Consider the following 25,060-nt stretch of genomic DNA (forward strand, 5'->3'; position numbering starts at 1 on the left):
AGCTCCACTAATTGGAATCATTTAAGTATTTTGCAATACTGGGACATTTAAAGAGAACGTTTTTCCTTAGAAGTTAGACAACGTGAAGTGGAAGAGAGAGATAACTTAGACTTCTAAAGTAATCTCTGTCACCCTGGAGGAGAAATGAGATATGGAGTTTCGGAACAGTGCATTGTAAAACTGCAGGAGTAGTGGTTTGTCTTCAAAATTTGTAATGGAAATTCACTACAAGCTGCTGGAGAGTTCCCGAACGACACGGAGTTCAGGTATGAATACCATTTGCTCATTTATATATGGCTGGGAAGAAGCTATAGAGTCATAGAAACATGCAGCATGGAAACAGGGCCTGATCATGGTGCTCATTCAGCTAGCTCCAATTGCTCACATTTGGTCCATATCCCTGTAAACCCTTCCCATTTGTGTACCCATCCAAATGGTTTTTAAAGGTAGCTGCCTCAACTGCTTTCTCTGATCGATTTATACATCGACACAGAGGTTAATATTCCATCTTTGGCTCCAGTTGACACAGCATGAATAGTTGCAATGCCACCAGATCTATAGTCACAATATTATTTGTTCCACTTACACGGCCAGTGACCACATCTAGCCTGGTCCAACCTCAAGGTGTTGTAGGTTGTTCAGACTTTCTGTCTTCGAAACTAAGAGCTGGGAAGTAAACAATGAATACGGGCTTATTAGCAATCAAGTTGTAAAGCCATTATCTTTTAGGCCCAGACATAAGGCATTGTACAAGTCATAAACAGGTTGTGACTACACACATTTTAGTAAATCCTTTGTTAAAATTAAGAGATGGGGGTAAAAGAAAGTAAGCAATGTAATTCAAAGGTGAAAGTGAGTACTGCAGATGCTGGAGATTAGAGTCATCAAATGTGTGGTGCTAGAAAAGCACAGCAGGTCAGGCAGCGTCAGAGGAGTTGAAAAATCGATGTTTCGGGCAAAAACCCCTCATAAGGAATGAGGCTGGGAGCCTCGGGAGTGGAGAGATAAATGGGATGGGGTTGGGGCTGGGGGTAAGATAGCTGAGAGTGCAATAGGTGGATGGAGATGGGGGTAAAGGTAATAGGTCAGAGGGTAGGGTGGTGCAAGGAGGAAGATGGACAGATGGGACAGGTCATGAGGACAGTGTTGAGCTGGAAGGTTAGAACTAGGGTAAGCTGGGGGAAGGGGGAAGGGGAAGTGAGTAAACTGGTGAAATCCACATTGATGCCATGGAGTTGGAGGGCCCCGAGGTGGAAGATCAGGCGTTCTTCCTCCAGGCCTTGGGTGGAAAGGGAGTGGCGATGGAGAAGGCCCAGGACCTGCATGTCCTCAGCAGAGTGGGAGGGGAAGTTGACCTCATCAGGTTCACAACCAACCAAAACCAATCCTCCCCTCCCAGCACCTTCTCCCTGCCAACGCAGGAATTGCAAAACCTGCACCCACATCCACCGCCCCTCATCTCCATCCAAGACCCCAAAGGAGCATTCCACACCCATCAAAGTTTCACCTGCACTTCCACACGTCATTTACTGTATCCTTTACTCCTGATGTGGTCTCCTCTGTATTGGGGAGACAGGAGACCTACTGGCAGAGCTCTTCAGAGAACATCTTCATGACATCACGCACCAACCAACCCCACTGTCCCGTGGTCGAATACTTCAACCACCCCTCCCACTCTGCCAATGACATGCAGGTCCTGGGCCACCTCCATCGCCACTCCCTTCCCACCAGACGCCTGGAGGCGGAACACCTCATTTTCCGCCTCAGGACCCTCCAACTCCATGGCATCAATGTGGATTTCACCAGTTTTCTCATTTCCCCTCCCACCTTTCAGCTCATCACCATCCTCATGACTTGTCCCATCTATCCATCTTCCTTCGCACCTATCCATTTTCCTTCCCACCTATCTGCACCAACCTCCCCTCCGACCTATCTTTACCTCCACCTCCTATTGCACTCTCAGTTACCTTATCCCTAGCCTGATCCCCCTCCCCCAAGGTTCCCAGCCTCATCCCTGATTAAGGGCTTTTGCCTGAAACGCCGATTTTCCTGCTCCTAGGATGCTGCCTGACCTGCTGTGCTTTTCCAACACCACACTCTTGAATGTAATTTAAAATACAGCTGACCTCTTTGCTTTAGTTTGCTTCAAAACTGATGATTAACATCAGGAAGTATCAAGTTCTTCTGACAAATGGGACACTTGGAGGCACAGGGCCTTCTTGCTCTTGGTGGAAGTCACACCTTTTCTTAATCCCTGTGGTAATTAGAGGAATGCTTTTATTTCTTGTGTTTTAATAATGAAGCAACCGTTAGCTCTCCTTACCAGTAAAATTAATCATAGAAGATAAAATATACGAGATTAGAAGCTTGAAGTTTGTGGACAGCTGTCGATAAGATGCATAAGTTGCCACAGAGGACAAACCCCAAGGCCACTATCATGCTTCAGTAAGAGCCAACGAAACAAATACAGTAACGCAGTAGTAGTAACAGTAAAACTCTCAGCCACTCAGTTTGAGTTCCAACCACAGGTACTCAGTGCTGGTCCAAACATGAACAACAGAGTTGAACACAAGAGAGGTAATGAGAGTGGCTTTCCTTGACATCAAAGCAGCATTTGACTGAGTATAGTATCAAGGAGCCAATGGGAATCAAGAGGAAATTCTCCATAGGTTGGAGTCATATCATATCTAGCACAAAGGACAATAGTTCTGGCTGTAGGTCAGTCATCTCAGCTCCAGGACTTTCATTCTGAGTTCCTCAAGATAATGTTCTAGGCCTAAAGATCTTCATTTGCTTCATTAATGGACCTTCCGCCGTCAGAAGTGGAGACGTTCACTAACGATTGTACAGTGTTCAACACCATTTACACAGCTCAGATGTTGAAGCATTCGGTGTCCATCTGAATCACAGGATCTCTACAGTGTTGAAACAGGCCCACAACCCACCCAGACTCATCCCTCTATGCTCATATTTCCCATGGCTAACCCTCAGATCCTGCACATCCCTGAACACTACAGGTGCATGGCCAATCTGCCTAAGTTAAACATCTTTGATGATGTGGGAGGAAATCAGAGCACCCAGTGGAAACCAACACACATGGAGAATGTGCAAACACCACAGTCAGTCACCTGAGGGTGGAATTGAACCTGGGTCCCTGGCACTGTGAGGCAGCAGTGCTAACCACTGGGCCACTGTGCCACCATAATGCACCATGGAACAACACTTCAACAACAGGCGTGAGATGATAAATGGCAAGTAAAATTTCCACAAGTGCTAAGCAATGATCATCATCTCAAGCAAGAGAGATTCTAATCATCTCCCCATGACGTTCAATGACACTAAAATCGTTAAATGTTCCAACACCAATATTCTGGGATTACCATTGACCAGAAACTGAATTGGACCAGCCATATTAATAACGTAGACAAAGAACAGGTCAACGGTTAGGTACTCTGCAGCTAGCAAATCACCTCCTTTTCCCCAATGCCTATCTATCACCTATAAAACACGAGACACAATATTTTCAACATGCTTGGATAAGGGCAGCTACAATAACAATGAGGATTCTTAATGTCAGCCAGGGTTTTAAAAAAAGGGTCCACTTGATTGACACGTTAACAATTACGCTCTCCACTACTCATGCAATGTGGCTGCAAAATCTACCATCTACAGGATGTACTGCAGCAATTCACCCAGGTTCCTGCAAACTGCAAACCCACAACCTCGACCACCTAGAAGGAAAAGGGCAGATGCTGCAAGAGAACACCAACACTTCAAGTTCCCCTTCAAGCCACAGCTCCTCCTGACGTGGAACTCTATCTTTATTCCTCAATGGTCACTGGGTCAAAATCTTGATATTCTCTCCCAAAGAGCACTGAGAGTATACTTACGTGATAATATCTAGTGAGAAATATTTTCTCTTATTGGTAGATGATACCTTACGCATTTGGCACTTTAAGGTAAAAGTTTACTTTTAATGTTGATAGGCATTCTATTCTTCGATAGTGGTAGATATTCTATTCTCAGTTATTCATAGATGTTCTTTGATATTCGAGAATAATTGTAAATAATTTCATACTAGATCATATTAGAGCTGGTATTGCATATTTGTGTAGTTATGGCGTAATAGTATACATAGCCGCTCAAAGTGTATTGATGGTGAACTTTTGTTATCAAAATAGTAAAATTTGTAGATTGGTTCATGAATGTTTTTTGGTTACAAATGAAACAAACCCTACACACTCTAGACTCCTTAAGTGGAGAATTATATATTCCAGAGAGAGATACCTTTAAAGTATCTGGGAGGCTTATTGCATATTAATACTAATTACAAAGTTTGGGAGAAGATTTGTAGCTCGGGTGCTCGCTGTTGTGGTTCTGTTTGCCGAGCTGGGAGTATGTGTTGCAAACGTTTCGTCCCCTTTCTAGGTGACATCCTCAGTGCTTGGGAGCCTCCTGTGAAGCGCTTCTGTGATGTTTCCTCCGGCATTTACAGTGGCTTGTCTCTGCCGCTTCCGGTTGTCAGTTGCTGTCCGCTGGAGTGGCCGGAATTTTGGGTCCAGGTCGATGTGTTTGTTGATAGAATCTGTGGATGAGTGCCATGCCTCGAGGAATTCCCTGGCTGTTCTCTGCTTGGCTTGCCCTATAATAGTAGTGTTGTCCCAGTCGAATTCATGTTGATGAATTCTATTGATGAAATTGCACGGGTACAGAGAACACCTAACGGAGAATTCATCACAAAGGTATACAGGAAAGCCACACACACACACACCAAGTCCTGAACTACGAAAGCAACCACCCCAACACACACAAAAGAAGTCGCATCAAGACACTATTCAAAAGGGCCACAACACACTGCAGTACACCAGAACTGCAAAAAGAGGAAGAAGAACACCTATACAATGTCTTCGCCAAAAACAGATACCCGCGCAATTTCATCAACAGATGCCTAAGGGAAAGACAATGGAACGAGGACATGTCACAACCCAAAGAACTAGCCACACTACCATACATCAAGAGCATTTCCGAACTGACGGCCAGACTACTGCGACCACCAGGACTCATAACAGCACACAAACCAACAGCCACTCTCAGACAACAACTCACCAGAATGAAGGACCTGATACCCAAAGCATGAACAAAACCAATGTAGTGTACAAAATCCCATGCAACGACAGCACAAAACACTACATAGGACAAACAGAGAACAGCCAGGGAATTCCTAGAGGCATGGCACTCATCCACAGATTCAATCAATAAGCACATCGATCTGGACCCAATATAACGGCCACTGCAATGGACAGTTGGAACTGACAACCAGAAGCGGCAGATTCAAACCACTACAAATGTCGGAGGAAAGATCACAGAAGCACTTCACAGGAGGCTCCCAAGCACTGAGGATGTCACCTAGACAGGGGACGAAACGTCTGCAACATAAATGCCCAGCTCGGCGAACAGAACCACAACAACGAGCACCCGACCTACAAATCTTCTCACAAACTCTGAATATAAATCACTTCACCTACACCACAAGGTGTTCAACAAGGCAATTCATAATCTCAAGAACAATTAGGAATGGGCAATAAATGTTGGTCTAGCCATTAATGTCCAAATTTCAGCGACATTTTTTTAAAAATCTGCCATAAAGTGGTTATTAGTGAAAACACCAGAAATTCACACCCGTGTCACAGGGAAATATGAAGATTGATGCACCCACATAACTTATGAGAATGAGGCTGTACCAGCAGAATTCCAAAGTGCAACTTCACCCTACGCAGCTGTAACGACTCTCTGGCCATTGGAATATCTTTGAAGAAGGGCTCCAGCCCGAAATGTTGATTCGCCTGCTCCTCGGATGCTGCCTGACCTGTTGTGCTTTTCCAGCAACACACTCTCGACTCTGATCTCCAGCATCACTTGCTCCCCACTGAAATATTTGGGCTAGTACTTGTAACTGTAAGGAGCCATAGTTTATAAAGGATGATAAGCATGCCTCTGTTACAGAAATTGGTTAGACAGCTTGAACTAGACAAATACAACTTCGCACATGACAGGTACAGGTCCTTTTCTTCAGCTCCTTTTCTGTACTTTCTCTTGACACCAGAGGTTCTCAAAGAATTGTATCCCTTCATGCAGAAGTCTCCTGTAAGTCGGTTTCTTCTGAACGAGGGCCTGTTTCTTCTGAATGTGTTGATATCTATGTGCTGCAATTCTGAGGGAAGCCTTCAGAAAGTCTTTGAAGCACCTCCTTTGAGCTCCTCTGATTCAAGTATCATTCTTGACCTGGATGAAGATGATTTGCTTTGGCAATCAACCTCCTAAACCTGTGGCTGGCGCAGTAGAGTTGATTGTGGGTGAACATTGCTTTGATGCTGGTGCTATTAGCTGCTTCTAGGTTTCTGATGTTAGCACACCTGTCCTCCCAGCTGATGAGGAGAATCTATCTATCTCAAACTACATTGATGGTACTTCTCAAGGAAGTTGATGTGGTTTCTATATGTAGTCCAAGTCTGAAAGCGATATCCAAGGGTTGGAGGGATGACTGCTAAGGATCTTGGCACCAGAACAGATGTCACAGTCATTGAAGACTGTCATTCTTAGACAAAAAGTGGTGCTTACAGTTTGGATGTGATGTTGAATCTCCACATCAATATCAACCTTAGATAAGAGGTAGCTCCTCGGGTGAAGGAAAATTTCCATGTTTGGGAGGGTTTCTCTGTTGATCTGAATGGATGGATGGACTGGAACTTATTCTGAGAAAGGTTGATAAAATAATTCAGTCGTCTTGAGGTTGAGACTATGACCAATTCTTCAGTATGGTTCTATGAAGGCATTAAGTGAGGCTTGAAGATTCTGTTCTGGGAGAACAGAGTTGGCATTGTCATTTGCATACTGAAGCTCCACAAGTGAGGTCAGTGTTGTTTTCTTCTTGGATTTCAGCCAGTTGAGGTTGAAACATTTAAATCACCTCCAAATGAAATGAGTCATGTTTCCTGTGAGGTGTGCTGATTCCACCTTCAGTATTTCTCCTTTTCAAATCAGTAACTTTGTTCATGGTTAATTTTTCACTTGATTCTGACCAACATATCACTCACGCATAACTCTACAGAACACTGTAGAGTTCCCAGGTGGAAAATGAAGTGTCATTCTTTGAGCTTGCACTGAACTTCGCTGGGACACTTCAGCGAACCTGAAACAGAGATATTGACGGGAGAACATGGTGGTGTGTTGAAGTGATAGGCAACTGGAAGTGCAGGATCTTTTTTGCAGACTGAACACAGATATTCTGTGAAGTTGTCAACCAAACTACACTTTGTTTTCCCAGTGTAGAGGAGACCACAGGATTCCCCATCATCCTCATGGCACCTGACCCAGCAACTGCACAAAGTGTAAGAATCGGTGCTGGGTCCACTATTTTTCAACATTTTTTATAAATGATTTGGAGAGGTAGAGTTACTAAGTTTGCAGATGACACCAAAATTGGAGGAGTAGTGGACAGCGAAGGACATTACCTCAGATTGCTGGCAGGTGGGACTAGATTGGATTGGGATATCTGGTCGGCATGGGCAAGTTGGACCAAAGGGTCTGTTTCCATGCTATACATCTCTATGACTCTATGCTGCCAGACTTGCTGAGCTTTTCCAGCAATTTCTGTTAAGTTTTTGTTTCTCCGCGTCCTCAGTGCTTTTGATTTTTATATCCATATCAAAGTAGTTTATGAACAGGTTCCCTTTAGTAAGTCATGTATCTCAGACTGCCATTTCAATTAAGGAAGAATATACTTTATTTTCTCTGATTGTAACTAATTCTCAAATTAACAACTATTTTGGATGATCAGTTCTCATCCATGATCTTCTACCTGGCTTTCAACATATCCATTTCACTGTGATCTTACCTCAAGTTATACATGTAGTTCCTACTTTCAATATATATAATATATATTGTCTTAAGCAAGGTCTAACAATTAAATTAAGCAACCACATGTCTAAAGTCATATTCATTGTTATCAAGCTTCCTCTCAAATCATTTACTTATCTGTGATACAGTCAAAATTTTCAAAATTATGTCGAAACACAATAGATCGACAGAAACCTATTCCTTGGTAGAAACTCTACAGTGAAGAAGCCAAAGATGCAGGTTAAAAATGTTGGCAAAAGATCCTAAGGCAACATGAGAAAGAATGTACTTGCATAGCAAGTAGTTAAAATCTATAATCTGCGATAGGGTTAGGGTTACACATTCTCATCACAAATTGCTGCAACATATTTAATCCAGTACCAGAGAATTTTATGACACAGCAGATAGTCATGACATCCAGGAATGTCTAAACTTGCTGTCTGCTGGAATGATTCAAACCTCCACAACCCATGGTCATGATTACAAACTTTTCCAATTCCTCCCCCCCAAAAAGGATGCAATATCATAAAATCAACCATTTACTGTTCCATGCTGCATCGTAAGAATATTTTCCCCAACTTCTCTGTCACCATTGCAATAATTTTAAATCAATGAGGCAGCAACTTCTAAACTAGCAGGAATATGCTTTCCAGGATTATTCTCTTAAAATCTTGCAAAATTAAAATCAAAACTTTAATTACTTTTTAGCCCTGGCAGAACGATTATGTGTCAACTGAATTAATGTAGCTCGTGAAGTCCCATTTTCAAACCATAATAATTCAAATTAAGTAGATCCACAGTGAAGTTTTGTGTTGAGACAAATTTAAACAGATTATCACAATTACTAGTTTCCTTGAAACTAAAGCAGAATTTTGTTCACGAAAAATCACAGATACCAAGAATTAAAACAAGTAAAGGTAGGACAAAAAGAACATTGACAAGAAGGAAAGTCCCAATAAATATCTGTAGTAAATTACTGGCACTTATTGCTCAAATTCCTGCCTGAAGCGAGGTGGTTAACTCAGCCAAATGCAGCAGCTACAATGGCTTGTACAAGTAGGCCCCATGGACCAGCAAATTTTGAGTGAGAGAGATGGTTTCTTAGTTGCCATTATTTCTGTAGTTTCAGCACTTTCACACTCCTCTCATTTTGTTTTCCCTCAGGAGAAACTTATGAGGATGGTTCTCAGAGCTTTCTGTTTGGAGTCCTGCACACTGGTTTTACTTAGCCAGTTTTTTTTAAAAAACACAGTTCGAAGTAATGGTGTGTTAATTTTGAGAAACCAACAGTTCCACAAAGCAAATTCTATTAATTATGCAGAATCCCTTTGAAATTTTCCACCTGCTGTTTCTCTTCAAAACTTTAACTCAGATCTCCATTGTGTCTTTGCAAACTCCTGATATTTCAAGAGTCTTTACATGTCTAAACATGTCTCTTTGCAATCCGCTCAGAACCGACGACTGTCAACTGACTAGCAGCAGCCATACTTTTTTTAACCTCAAGTCCAGTTAGAGTCAAACTGATTTTATTTAACCAAAATCTATAATGCCATATTTGTTCGTGACATGGCCCCCTCTTCTCCAGTGGAAAAAGTCTCGAGTATCAGAAGAATCTCAAATACATTCCAATGCCTGGAATCATTCTGGTGAATTGATGCTGTAAATTTCCTTTGGCTGCAAATACCTTTTCTTATCAATTTCAATATAGATAATGTTGTCCCTAAAACTACTTCTCGTTTCCACCAGAGTTTCAAGGATCTCAGTTGCTGAAGGTGTTTGCAGTGAGCTCATTTTTCTCCTCTATGCTAAACGTTTTTTTTCATCTTTAATAACTTTTTGATTGCTAAAAAAAGCCTCAGTCCATGCGGGTTTTGCGGACTACTTAAAACAAAAATAAGTTCCAATTCACCTCAATATGTGATCCCTGACTTTCTGCGTTTATGAAAACAACCATTGATTAAATCACAACAGGAGCTACAGCTCAGCTAATAGCACTGCCATTCTGAAACTGTAGTAAGATCACACTGTAAGGAAGTATAACGAGTAGCTATTGCTATACTTAATCATTACAAATAGTAGGCATTTACTCACTACATTCAATCTAGAAGTATATGCTTGAGAAAAACAGAAATTGATGAAACAGGAAATAAGAGGAAAAACAACCAAGCAGACTAGGAGAAAGGTCAAAAGAATTTATTTAAACAACTGGGAGCAAAAGTAAACCATAGATTGCACTGTACTATAAAAATAACTGACTTGATGAAATATATTACCAAATGTTCCAAAAGCTGGAATAACCTAGTTCATGACAAATGGTTCCCTGAAATGTCACTCATTCGACTTGTTTATATAGGACTACGCTTACGTCATGTCAATTGTCTGAGTTTACGTTTTCACTGGATTGTGGCCAGTAATGCAATGTTTGTGTAATCCCCTGCAATGGCAGTTAAAAAAAGGACATTTTTATAACGTACATGTGGAGCCAAGTGCAAATCCTCTTAGCTGACCTTTACTATGACTGCTCCTCAAACAGAATGTTAAGTGTAACGAGGACAATTGCTCAACTTGTTCTTTCAGAGATACCGCTGCGTTTTCCTTCCGTTTCGTGAAACCATACTCAGGAACATCACCTTCTCTCACACACAGGTTGCATCAAACAACCCTGCCACCCTGTGGCTGACCATTTGAACTCCACCAACAACATGCAAGTTCTGGGCCTTCTTCACCACCAAATCCAAGCCACCAATGAGTGGAGGAAAAATGCCTCATCTTTCACCTTGGGAACCTTCAACTACATGACATCAACCTTGACTTCACCAATTTCCAAATCTCCCCATCTCCCCAATCATCCCAGATCCAACCCTACAACTCGGCACTGCCCTCTTGACCTGTCCATTTTCCTTCCCACATATCTGCTCCACTCTCCCCCCTGACCTATCACAATCAACTCCCACCTGCATCCACTTATCACCTCCCAAACTACTTTCTCCCCACAACTCCACCTTCCTATCGATCTCTCAGCCCCCTTTTCCCTAATCCACATTCCTGAAGGAATTATGCCTGAAATGTTAATTCTCCTGCTCCTCAGATGCTGCCTGACCTGCCGTGCTTTTCCAGCACCAAACGTTTCGACTCTGATCTCCAACATCTACAGTCCTCACTTTCTCCCAGTTCACACTTCAGCTCACTGAACAGTTTTATTCCTCTGGCCCACTACTTTTTCCCGTTTAAGAGTGTTGGACGGTTATTTATTACAACAAAACATGCCTCAGCTGCCAAATACTGATAGTAACTCGTTTGATAAAAGTTGCATCTACGTTCAGTGTCAACGATCAACCAATAGCCTTCTCCAATTACAACAGATACCTTCAGTTGCACTTCCCTCCCTCCTCTAACATTTGAAACTTTTTACTTACCCTAATCTTTTAAAAGTGTTCGGAAAATAGGACCTTTTTCACTTGATGTCAAGAATCTCGTTTCTGCCTATCACTTCTCATTTTCCAAATTGATTAGCCAATGCGCATGCTGTTCAGGCTGGGAAAATTCTGCCTCACATGTCTATTTTGCTTGTCCTTCCGAGTGGTAGAGGTTGGAGGTTTTCAAAGTACCGCCAAAGCAACCTTGGGGAATTGCTGCAGAACATCTTGTGTACAGCATACGCTGCTGGCATGTCAGTCGCATACAGGCACAAAACAAGAGGAGTGCTTTGTACCAAACTGTGTTGAGCTTCTTGTGAAGCCACACTTGCCAACATGGAAAATATTTTGTCACAGCTCAAACTTCAATGGTGAGAGATTAAGAGGGAAATCTGCAGGTATTTCCACGTATCTGCTACTGGAGGCAGAGATCACTATTTTGGAAGATGCTGTCAAATGAAACTTGTTGAGTGGCTGCAATGCATATTGTACAAACAAAGATACAAATTAAGAATAAAAGTAGGCCATTTGCCTCATTGCCATTCCATAAGATCATTGACGATCAGTTGTATTTTAAATTCAATATCTCCATCTACTCCAGGAACCTTTGGTTCCTTGAGTTAAAAATATTCCAGGACCATCGTGCATCACTTTTCTGAGGCTGAGTTCCCATGTCTATCAAATCACCCAGAAAAAAAATCTTGTATCTATCCCCAATTTTAAAATAGTTTTATGTCCTGTGTGTTTGTAATGAAGGATGGGGCATCAATTGAACATGCTATCTCTGAGAATGATGTTGACCTTAAGATTTCCTAAAGCCACATTCACGGTGCTTTAGATGTATTAGGAACATCATCTGTCATTTTCTTTTAAATGACTGGCTACTTGAGGGGTTTGTACAATGTTGCAGTATACTCTACAAAGCTACTGTCAGCTGCAGTATTTCAATGGAAGAGGCCTAATAGGGAAGACAGATGAACTCATGGATTGGGACATAGGACTGGGATATCATAGCAATTGCAAAGATGTGGCTCAGGAATGGACAGCACTGGCAGCTTAATGTTCCAGGATACAAATGCTAGAGGAAGGCTAGAAAGGGGAGAATGAGAGGAGGAGGAGGAGGATTGATGTTTTTGATAAGAGATATCATTATGACTGTACTTAGGGAGGATATTGCTGGGACTACATCCAGGGATGTTATTTGGGTGGAACTGAGAAATAATAAAAGCTTGATCACCTTATTGGGATTGTATTACAGACCCCCCCCCTCCCCCCACCAATAGTCAGGAGAAAATTGAGAAACAAACTTGTGAGGAGACCTCAGGTTATCTCGAAGAATAATAGGGTAGTTATGGTAGAGGATTTTAATTTTCCAACCATAGACTGGGACTGCCATAGTGTTAAGGGTTTAGATGGAGAGGAATTTGTTAGGTGTGTACAAGAAAAGTTTCTGATTCAGTATGCGGATGGATTGATGAGAGAAGGTGCAAAACTTGACCAACTCTCAGGAACTAAGGCAGGGTAAGTGACTGAGGTGTCAGTCGGGAAGCATTTTAGGGCCAGTGACCATAATTCAATCAATCAGTTTTAAAATAGTGATGGAAAAGGACAGACCAGATCTAAAAGTTGAAGCTCTAAATTGGAGAAAGGCCAATTTTGACAGTATTAGGCAAGAACTTTCTAAAGTTCATCAGGGATAGATGCTTATAGGTAAAAGGGACAGCTGGAAAATGGGAAGCCCTCAAAAATGAGACAGAGTCAAGAAACAATATGCTCCTGTGAGAATGAAAGGTTTAGGCTGGTAGATGTAGGGAATGCTGGATGACAAGAGAAATTGAGGTACTGGTCATGAAAAAGGAAGCATATGTCAGGTATTGACAGGATAGATTGAGTGAATCCTTAGAAGAGTATAAAGGCAATAGGAGTATACTTAAGAGGGAAATCAGGAGGGCAAAACAGGGACATGAGATAGCTTTGGCAAATAGAATTAAGGAAAATCCAAAGGGTTTTTACAAATACATGGGTGGCATGGTGGCACAGTGGTTAGCACTGCTGCCTCACAGCGCCTGAGACGCGGGTTCAATTCCCGCCTCAGGCGACTCCTTCTGTAGAGTTTGCACATTCTCCCAGTGTCTGTGTGGGTTTCCTCCGGATGCTCCGGTTTCTTTCCACAATCCAAAAATGTGCAGGTTAGGTGAATTGGCCTGGCTAAATTGCCCGTAGTGTTAGGTGAGTAGGTAAATGTAGGGGAATGGGTCTGGGTGGGTTGCGCTTTGATGGGTCAGAGTGGACTTGTTGGGCCGAAGGGCCTGTTTCCATACTAAGTAATCTAAAAAGGGGAACTAGGGAGAATAAAGTCCCTCCAAGTTCAGCAAGGAAGGCTATAGGTGGAAGCACAAGAGCTGAATGAGATACTAAATGAATATTTTGCATCAGTGTTTACTATGGAGGACAACATGGAAGTTATAGTGTGTAGGGAAATAAATGGTGACATTTCGGAAAACGTCCATATTATAGAGGTAGTGGTTCTGGAAGTCTTAAATTGCACAAAGGTGGATAAGTCCCCAGGACCTGATCAGGTGTACCCAAGAAGTCTGTCAGAAGCTGATGGAAGTTATTGCTGGGGCCCTTGCTGAGATATTTATATGATCAATAGTCACAGGTGAGGCGCTGGAAGACTGGAGGTTGACAAATGTGGTGCCACTATTTAAGAAAGGGATGGTAAGGAAAAGCTAGGGAACTATAGACTGGTGAGCCCAAGATCGGTGGTGGGCAAGTTGTTGGATGGAATATTGATCATTACAGCAAGGTACAAGCCCTGGAAGAATATTTTAAAGGCAACCTTAAATAATCTAAAAATTCAATTCCTTATTTCTTGCTGTTTTGAACAGTCAGTATTTCACAAGTAGAAATGCTTGGAGCACCAATTTCAATTTGTAGTAATGTTTAAAAATAAGGCAATCGGAAATGTATTGCAATGCATCCATCATTTAACACATACCATTCATAGAACCACTATTTTAACAAAAACAAAACTCAAGCATTAATAATCTCTTGCTCACGCTCAGCAATAAAGCCTTTTGCTACATTGTAACAGAAATTCTCTCTTATTTTGAATTCTCTGGTCAGAGAACTCATACTGGTTTGTTTTATTATACCCCCTCCCCTGGTATTAGTTACCGAGAAAATATAGTGCATTGTCACCAAACTGCAATACTTCATTAGCAAATAAACCCTCCAGTCAATACAAAGATTTAAAATACATGAAATGTATTTAAGATTTCAGATTAATGCAAAATTCTCCGCAATCCTTGCTCGAGTCTGCAATTATTCTGCCTCAAAATAAATTGTAACTTGTATAACTCAAAATTTTGGTTTATCAGCTACCCGCATTGTTTAACGCCCCTTTTTGCCTTATTTCAATCTTATTAAGTTAATGAGAAGTGTAGGTTTACATATTAGATGTAACATGGAAACTTTGCCTCATAAAATTAATCTTGCATGCACATAAAGACAAGCTACCTGTATTTTTAGACTACTAAAAGAAATGTGGACAGGGAACTGTACAATGAAAAGTATATTATTTTTCCAATAACTTACAAGTTCAAACACAAGTTATTTTGAGTTGAAATGTGTGGTGCTGGAAAAGCACAACAGGTCAGGCAGGAGGAGGAGAATCGACATTTCGGGCATGTGCCCTTCATCGGTCCTCCAATAAATGATCATTCTTATTATCAATGAGATTTCAGAATTTTAATGAGTTTTTTGAAGTTCACCCCTTATGAATCTATCTATTTATAAATAATGAAATACACTCAAGGATTTATCAATACTTGTCTCACCTTGATCATAGCTTCATGATAGTATATATAAAAATTCTTCCGCAGCTTTTATACTAACAATTCATGCTGAACATTCAAATATACATTTTGTTCATATTTACTTTACAGGGCAGGTCATTGATTTGCCCACTTATTAAACTGGTTCAAATCTGCCAAATGACTTCAATCCATTGTCATTTAGTCATCTGGATACACCCAATATTCTAAATTTATCAGGTCAGACTTTGGCAACATTCCACGAATTATTGCTTTTAGGTTAACATTGCATTTTTCCTTTGAAACATCATCTCACAAAATTAAGAATAAAATTAATTTAATTTGGCAGGTGCTTGCAAGACACTATTTCTGGACATAAACCTAAATCCAACACATATTGTCAGATTTCCAATGGTGCTGCTTAATCACAAGTGTATTGTATATTAAATTACCTGGATCAAGTAATTCAGAGTATATTAAAGCGGCCAGCTCTCAGATAATTTTTCCAAAACAAAAATCCACAACCCTATCTTCCTCCTTTAACAAAGTATGGCAAGTTCAACATGAGAAAACTGACAATAATTATTTGATATTAATCTCAAATGTTCTAGAGGTCTGAGGGTGATGTATAAAATGATTTACAAGATGATTAGGGGTTTTATAAGATGATTAGGGGTTTAGATAGGGTTGACAATGAGAACCTTTTTCCACGTATGGAGTCAGCTATTACAAGGGGGCATATTTTAAATTAAGGGGTGGTAGGTATAGGACAGTTGCTGGGGGTAGATTCTTCACTCAGTGAATCGTGAGTTCATGGAATGCCCTGCCAGTAGCAGTGGTGGACTCTCCGTCTTTATGGGCATTTAAACGGGCATTGAATAGGCATACGGAGGATAGTGGGCTAGTGTAGGCTAGGTGCGCTTGGATCGGCGCAACATCAAGGGCCAAAGGGCCTGTACTGCGCTGTATTTTTCTATGTTCTATGTTCTAAAAGGTGTTCAGAATTCAAGGGGAATGGAGTCCTCTGCTCTCGCTGAGGACTAACTACTGGAAGTGGTGCTTGCTGCATAGAAAAGGTTTATCAAAGTAGCAGCAATTTTTAATGTTTGTTATTGCTCCAAAAAATATTTATTTTGATCATCCTAACACAAGGTGGCATTGTTGCACTTCTAAACTGCATTATTTAGTTAAGTAATATCCACAACTTTTGATCCCGCCACAAATTAAGACATTTGTCTCGTTTCAAAAATAATTAAATTCTTAAATTTTGGCCAGCCATGACTTATTAAGACAACAGAAGGGACCGGGTTTAAGGGGAACCAGTTCACCATAATTAAAGAGATTGGGATGAACCAGATTGGCCAATTTGCTTTGATCTCAACTTCTCTGGATAATTTTGTAATAAAATCTTCTTCTCTGCTCTCTCATTACCTTACTAATTTATCCAACCAGCTCTGATTTCAATGTAGTTAATTCAAGTTGCAATGTCAAATAAGTTACATACTCTCTCACATGGTCAAAACCTCACTTACACCCCAATGCCCATTACCCAACAAGAAACTCTACAATTTTCAAAGCCAAGGTTAAAACGGTTCCCTTCTTCTAACCACGAACATATTTTAACAATCAGTATCCAAATCCCCTCAAGCACCCACTTCCTTAAATGATCATCAATCCATACCCATGTCACCAAATGTTTGCCAAATAAATATTTAAAATTCCATACTGATCACCTGAGTTACAGAATATTCAAATCCAAACATAATCTGAAAGAACCCTATCCCATCACTCGCTAAACCTTTAATGCTTAGTATTATCTTGCCAACCAAACCTCTGACTCTTACCTTCCCCACGAACTTGCTGAAAAAAAACACAATTTCTTCTCACATCTGATGAACAATTCACTGCCTCACCATATATCAATTAATACATCTGTCGTACAAGGAAGAAATTCAAGTATTTCCTGCATTACATATAAGAGTTTGAAATGACAAATAGGTTATTTGCAGGCAGCATGGCTTTGTGCAGAGAAGGTTGTGACTCTAAACTTGATTGAGATTTTTGAAGAAGTGACAAAGATGATCGACGTGGGTAGGGCAGTAGATATTGTCAATGTGGACTTTATGACTTTTGACAAGGTCTATCATGGCAGGCTAATGCAAAATGTGAAGTCACATGGGATCTGGTAAGATGGATAAAGAATTGGCATATCATTAATTCAAAATTTGCAACCACTGGAGGAGTGGGATTAGAAAAAGAAACAGTTTGCAACCTCTAGCCTCAGGCACCCTTGGAGATGGCTCTTTGGTGGCTCTTTATAGCTCTTTGGTGCTAGCCTAGTATTGGCAGAACAAAGAGAATGGCATGGGGAAGCAAAGAGATCTGCTTTGGGCGCAGGGGTTGAACAACAGAGAACAGGCAGCAAGGTGGGAGAATATCTAAGGCACAAAACAGGTGGAGGAGCAGTAAATAACAAAGAAAGAAAGGATATGTGAGGCAGGGATTTTAAAAGTTAACATTCATCAATCACATTATACTTCCTGTTTCAGTAGTGCACCGATACCTTATTCCGATACAGAGAGGAAGTATAGTTTGATTGAAGTATGTTATTTTTATAATTCCTCCTTCATATAGTCTCTCCTGGCCTTTTTTTATTCCTTTATTTAAATGAAATGTAACCTTACTGCCCTAATTCAGTTACCCTATATAGAAGTTATTAGGCCATTTCTCATTACACAGCAATGTATCACCCCTATTCCTAAACTCTATATTCAGCAAATAAAATAGGACATGTACAGCAATCCCATCAGTGATTTCTTTAGGGGATGGTCTGATGCCTAATTTTAGATACTAACAGGTAAGGAGGAGTTACATACTGCTGTGGAGCTTATACTTACAATGCTATAGGTTCCCCATAGGCAGCCTGCCCAGGATTTTATTAAATTAGAGGCTTCACGCACCAAATTCTTTCGATATTTGACTTTCATACCATGGTAACAAGAAGTAGTTGCTTAGACGACCATGAAAAGTTTTCAAAACCTGGGTAATTTTTCCGATTTTCCATCATGCACAAAATAGTTGTATCTATTTATTATTTCACAATTGACATCAAATGCCTCTTGTAATCATAATGTCCTTCGTTAAAGATTGTGAGATATTTCCAGCTTCAAGTTATTTTTGTACTTTGCAACAATTCTGGGGACATGTAACAACAGAATTCATTTAGGCATTTGCTGTATGTTTTTTATAAAATGTACAAGCACCTGGAACTGGCCAGAAAAAAACAGAAGTTGATATTCCAAAACTCTGTTCATCGAAAGTTTCTGAATAAACTAGTCATTTGTGTAACAAATGACTGTACTTTCTAAACGTTGTTAAAAATTTAGCTAACAAAGGAGCAGCGTTCTGAAAGCCTGTACTTCAAAATAAACCTATTGGACTATAACCTGGTGTTGTGAGATTTTTAACTTTGTCCACCCCAGTTCAACACCCACACTTCTACATCATTTCTGGATACTGGGGAAAAAAACAGAATATCCAGGAAATACTAGGCATCTGTGGATACAGAAACAAAATTAATGGCCTATGATCCCAACAGAGGTGAAAGCTGTGGCGTTCAGCATGATCGATGACTGCAGTGGAATCCTAGGTTGCAGAACAAATGTCTTACACTAAAACATAAACCTCCAATTCTTCAGAATCCAATTGGATTAGTAACAGGGATACTTGATCTCTTTGCCAGGACTGAGCTAGTTGTTCTGTCCTGATTTATTCAGTGTTGTTCTTCCTTGCCATGCCCACCCCAAAGTCACCCAGGGTCTTCAGTTTTGTGAAATTCACACCAGTGCTCGTGGTGCCATTTGGAGCAGTGGCAATCGATCAGAGCCAGGGTTACTGCCAGGAGGGGTATGTGGAGGGCAGGTGGTTTGGGAGTTAGAATGACATTAAAAAATCCAAACGATCAGTCCTCAGCAAAGGACTCACCTTCATTCCCCTCCGTCCACGCATCAATGACCCCCACGCTAATTGACAATGTCATTTCCTCCCCCATCATGGCCACTCCCACAACCACTTCCACCCCTCACAATTCCTCATGCACCACACATGACATCACTTCCGCCCCTCACATCATCGCTGATGCCACACGCGCAGTGAGTTCCGCCACCCCTACTGCCGTGTCTGCCACCACTTCCGTCCTCACCAACGCCACTCACCTGCATTCTGCTGACACAGACCCCATGGAACCCCGAGGGGAACACTACCCCTGCTCATGACTCCACCCCCATTCCCCCCACCATCACACCCACTCCATTACAGGTTCCGCCCCCACTCCCAGCTCCACACCCACACCAGATCCCAGCTCCCAGCCCTGCCGAATTTTCACCATTCCTCCAGAATTTCCCCTCACTGAGGACGAACGATCATCCTCCTCCGTCCACGCATCAATGAATTTAATACACGCCGTGATGTCAAACAATTCTTCCATCGCCTCCGAGCTTACTTTCGTAATCAGGATTCCCGCCCACTTTCTGAGGACCCCTCCGCCCACCTCCAACACACTGCATCCACCTGAACACCCCGCGTTGGCCTATTACCTGCCCTTGACCTCTTCATTTCCAACTGACACTGGGACATTAACCGCCTCAACCTGTCTACCCCCCTCCCCCACTCCAACCTCTCGCCCTCACAACGCGCAGCCCTCCAATCCCTCTGCTCCAATCCCAACCTCACCATCAAGCCAGCAGATAAAGGGGCGCAGTGGTAGTCTGGCGCACTGACCTCTACACCGCTGAAGCCAAACGCCAACTAGAGGACACCACTTCCTACCGCCCCCTCGACCATGACCCCACCCCCCCATCACCAAACCATCATCTCCCAAACCATACCAAACCTCATCACCTCAGGAGATCTCCCACCCACAGCTTCCAACCTCATAGTCCGGGAACCCCGCACTGCCTGGTTCTACCTCCTTCCCAAGATCCACAAGCCTGACCACCCTGGCCGATCCATTGTGTCAGCATGCTCCTGCCCCACTGAACTCATCTCTACCTACCTCGACACTGTCCTATCCTCCTTAGTCCAGAAACTCACCACATACGCTCGAGACACCACCCATGCCCTCCACCTCCTCCAAGACTTCCGTTTCCCCGGCTCCCAACGCCTCATCTTCACCATGGATATCCAATCCTTCTACACCTCCATTCGCCATGACCAGGACCTCCAAGCCCTCCGTTTTTTCCTCTCCAGACGTCCCCAACAGTACCCTTCCACTGACACACTCATTCGTTTGGCCGAACTGGTCCTCACCCTTAACAATTTCTCCTTCGAATCCTCCCACTTCCTCCAGACCAAAGGGGTAGCCATGGGCACACGTATGGGCCACAGCTATGCCTGTCTCTTTGTTGGCTACGTAGAACAGTTGATCTGCCGTAATTACACCAGCACCACTCCCCACCTCTTCCTCCGCTACATTGATGACTGCATTGGCACCACCTCGTGCTCCCGCAAGGAGGTTGAGCAATTCATCAACTTCACCAACACATTCCACCCTGACCTTAAATTTACCTGGACCATCTCTGACACTTCCCTCCCCTTCCTGGACGTCTCCATCTCCATTAATGACGACCGACTTGACACTGACATTTTCTACAAACCCACCGACTTCCACAGTTGCCTGGATTACACCTCTTCCCATTCTACCTCTTGCAAAAATGCCATCCCGTATTCCCAATTCCTCTGCCTCCGCCGTATCTGCTCCCTGGAGGACCAGTTCCACCACAGAACACACCAGATGGCCGCCTTCTTTAGAGACCGCAATTTCCCTTCCCACGTGGTTAAAGATGCCCTCCAAAGCATCTCGTCCACATCCTACACCTCCGCCCTCAGAGCCCACCCCTCCAACCGTAACAAGGACAGGACGCCCCTGATGCTCACCTTCCACCCTACCAACCTTCGCATAAACCAAATCATCCACTGTCATTTCTACCACCTCCAAAAAGACCCCACCACCAGGGATATATTTCCCTCCCCACCCCTTTCCGCCTTCCGCAAAGACCGTTCCCTCCGTGACTACCTGGTCATGTCCACGCCCCCCTACAACCCACCCTCCCATCCTGGCATCTTCCCCTGCCACTGCAGGAACTGTAAAACCTGCGCCCACACCTCCTTCCAAGGCCCTAAAGGAGCATTCCACATCCAAAGTTTTACCTGCACATCCACTAATATCATTTATTGTATGCGTTGCTCCCGATGCGGTCTCCTCTACATTGGGGAGACTGGGTGCCTCCTAGCAGAGTGCTTTAGGGAACATCTCCAGGACACCCGCACCAATCAACCACACCACCCCGTGGCCCAACATTTCAACTCCCCTCCCACTCTGCCGAGGACATGGAGGTCCTGGGTCTCTGTCACCGCCGCTCCCTCACCACCAGACGCCTGGAGGAGGAACACCTCATCTTCCGCCTCGGAACACTTCAACCCCAGGGCATCAATGTGGACTTCAACAGTTTCCTCATTTCCCCCTCCCCCACCTCACACTAGTTCCAAACTTCCAGCTCAGCACTGTCCCCATGAATGGCCCGGACTTATCCGACCTGCCTATCTCCTTTTCCACCTATCCACTTCACCCTCTTCTCCCTGACCTATCATCTTCATCCCCTCCCCCACTCACCTATTGTAATCCATGCTACTTTCTCCCCACCCCCACCCTCCTCTAGCTTATCTCTCCACGCTTCAGGCTCTCTGCCTTTATTCCTGATGAAGGGCTTTTGCCCGAAATGTCGATTTCGCTGCTCCTTGGATGCTGCCTGAACTGCTGTGCTCTTACAACACCACTAATCCAGAAATATAAAATCAGTTTTAAGCCATTCTATGATGTCTAAGGCAGCATGGTATCGCTTTAACAATGGATTACTACTAGGTCTCACCTTTCTCCTCAACAAGTGAAATCTGCAAGAATGCAATTTAAAAGTCAATTTGCCATGTAAAACGTTTTGCTGTTGAAACAAAGCTCCAGGCCAATGTTTCGAATGAATCGTTTTTTTCACAGTAACTTATATTTCTTATTCCAATCCTGATGAAAATCATGAACCTGAAACGTTAACTGTATTTCTTTTTTCCACAGTGGCTGCCAGATACCGAGTATATGCAGCTTTAGTGAACCTGCTCCCAAACCACTGCACACCCCTACCCCATTTTGACTATTATCCAAGGACTGCTTGGCCTCCAGATTCCTCCTCCCATTAACCACATCACACTGAAATATATTGAAATGAATTTGCTATTTACATACCAATTTTTAAAGTTTATTAAATTACAGCCCCTTTCAATTTGGTTTCTTTGTCAAATTTTAGTGTAGCATTGGTGACTCAGTGGTTAGCACTGCTGCCTCACAGCGTCAGGGACCCGGGTTCGATTCCTGCCTCGGGCAATTGTCTGTGTAGAGTTTGCACATTTTCCCCATGTCTATATGGGTTTCTTCTGGGTGCTCCAGTTTCCTCCCACAATCCAAAAGATATGCAAGTCAGGTGAATTGGCCATGCTAAATTGTTAGGGGTAAACACAGGATAGGGGAATTGGTCTGGGTGGGTTACTCTTTGGAGAGTCAGTGTGGACTTGTTGAGCCAAAGGGTCCATTTCCTTACTGTACATAATCTAACCTAACCTCCAGTTCTTGCTCTGTTGTGACTCCATTAATTCACAGTGCCTTGCCTTATTTCCTACTTCTAATAAATAGATAATACTAGTGCCTACCTTGCCCAGACCGATTCTGCCGAGAATCTATGCCTGTTTGTCTCCGTTCTGATTGTTCCTCATTCCCGCCATCTAAAAAATAAAGATGACGAATTGTCAGAATACAAAAAACGCCTTTTTAATGGAATAAGAAAAAGCATGTACAATTTATCAGAAGGTGTCAAGTCCTGTATTGTTCTGAACACCTGATGTAAATTACAAATTAATTCCAAACATCTCAATAACTACAGCTCTCAGAATTAACAATGGCAAATATGGAAATCAAATGAATTATTAACAGTGAGGATACATATTGAAAAGATGTTAGCATCATTCAACAAGATTACATGGAACATAGAACAGTACAGGACCTTCGGCCCAAGATGATGGGCCGAGCATTTATCTGAATCTAAAATCTAACTAACCTACACAAGCCTCAATTTACTGCCGTCCATGTGCCTGTCCAGCAATTGCTTAAATGTCCCTAATGTCTCTGAATCTACTACCACCGCGGCAGTGCAATCCACGCACCCACCACACTCTGCGTAAAGAACCTACCTCTGACATCTCCCCTATAACTTTCTCCAATCACCTTAAAATTATGACCCCTTGTGACAGCCATTTTTGCCCTATGGACAACTACTTGATGAAGGAGCAGCGCTCCAAAAGTTAGTGATTCCAAATAAACCTGTTGGACTATAACCTAGTGTTGTGAGATTTTTAACTTTGTGCACCCCAGTCCAACACCAGCATCTCCAACTCTCATTATCTTGTACACCTCTCTTCCTTCTTTGCTCCAGTGTGAAAAGTCTGAGCTCACTCAACCTCTCTTCATTAGACATGCCCTCCACTCCAGGCTGAAACCTGGTAAATCTCCTCTGCAACCTCTCTAAAGCATTTACATCCTTCCTATAATGAGGGAACCAGAACTGGACACAATATTCCAAGTGTGGTCTCACTAGGGTTTTGCAGAGCTGCAGCAAACTCTTTCGGCTCTTAAATTCAATCCCCCTGTTAATGAACGCCAAAACATCATACACCTTAAAGTTATGGTCAACCTTGAATCCATTGGGTACTGAATTTACTTCAGACTTTGTCTTACCCAAATATATTTTGCATTATCCTTTAGATAAGATGAAATTATAATGTAGCCAAATCTTGGTATATTACAGAAAATCAGTAATTTCTCAAGTCCATTATTCAGGAGATGGAATCAGAATATTTAGAAAATCATCAAAATTGTGTCGACTTTACCAGATTATACGAAAGGGAAATCACGTTTGTATTATTTATCACAGTTCTTTGAGAATAAAACAATGGGAAAGTGTAGACATTCATTTTCAAAGACATTTGATAAGGTGCTGCATTAAAAGTTACAACAGTTTATGGTGTTGGAGTGATCTATTAACTGGAGAGAGAACCAGCTACAGCCAGGAAAGAGTATCAGGATGAATAAATTTTCAGGTTGACAAATTGTAACGAGTGGAGTTCCACAGGAATTGGTTATTGGGGCCTCAACAATTTGCATTCCATACAAATAACTTTGATGAAAAGACCAAGGACGTTGTAGTCAAATTTGTGGCTAATAAAAACTTAGGTAGGAATGTAGTTGAGGACCAGAGTACAGACAGTCTGCAGAAGGAAAACACCAGATTAAATTTGAGAGATGGAGAATAAGCAGAAAATGCGTTTTGGCAGATGAATAGAAAAAGCAGACTAAAAGTCAAAAGTCAGGATGTTTTCTGTTGTCAAAGAGTCTAGAACCAAAGCAGACAGATAAGGGCTCTCCCTTTAATACAAAGATGTGGAAGAATTTCTCCTTTCAGAGGGTTGCTAACTTTTGGAATTTTCTTCCACAGTGAGGAAAGGATGCTGGCTTATTGAATGTATTCAAGGTTGAGGTGAACAAAATTTTTAAATTCACAATGGAGTTTTGGGCAATGAGTAGAAAAGTCCTGTTAAATCCACAATTAGATTTGTCACAATCTTATTAAATGGAGTGACGTGCTCAATCGGCCAAATGACCTATCCCTGCTCCTGCTTCTTAATATCGTATTGTTTGCAGGAAATGTTATTATTAGTCTACAGTTATTTGATCAGGAACCATGCGTAAAAGTTAGAATTCAATTTTATGCATGAAAAAGGTTGTGTTTTAGAATAGCTCCTTTCACTTGAACTTTGTCTAAAATACTGGGAAAA

At 42.2% G+C, this 25,060-nt stretch overlaps 1 protein-coding gene across 5 annotated transcripts in view; it reads right to left on the reverse strand.

Annotated features, from left to right (window-relative positions):
- LOC132830691 (protein TANC2) overlaps positions 1-25,060 on the reverse strand; it is a 996,151-nt gene that overhangs the window by 503,965 nt on the left and 467,126 nt on the right. For 4 of the 5 annotated variants that reach the window (XM_060848498.1, XM_060848499.1, XM_060848500.1 and 1 more), the window contains exon 4: positions 22,883-22,954. In XM_060848498.1, the coding sequence (XP_060704481.1) occupies positions 22,883-22,954 (72 nt within the window). Of the gene's footprint in view, positions 1-586; positions 667-22,882; positions 22,955-25,060 lie in introns of those variants that run through there. The other variant, XM_060848501.1, reaches the window with a different exon arrangement.

This window comes from Hemiscyllium ocellatum, chromosome 32, assembly GCF_020745735.1.
Source record: "Hemiscyllium ocellatum isolate sHemOce1 chromosome 32, sHemOce1.pat.X.cur, whole genome shotgun sequence".
Taxonomy (NCBI): domain Eukaryota; kingdom Metazoa; phylum Chordata; class Chondrichthyes; order Orectolobiformes; family Hemiscylliidae; genus Hemiscyllium; species Hemiscyllium ocellatum.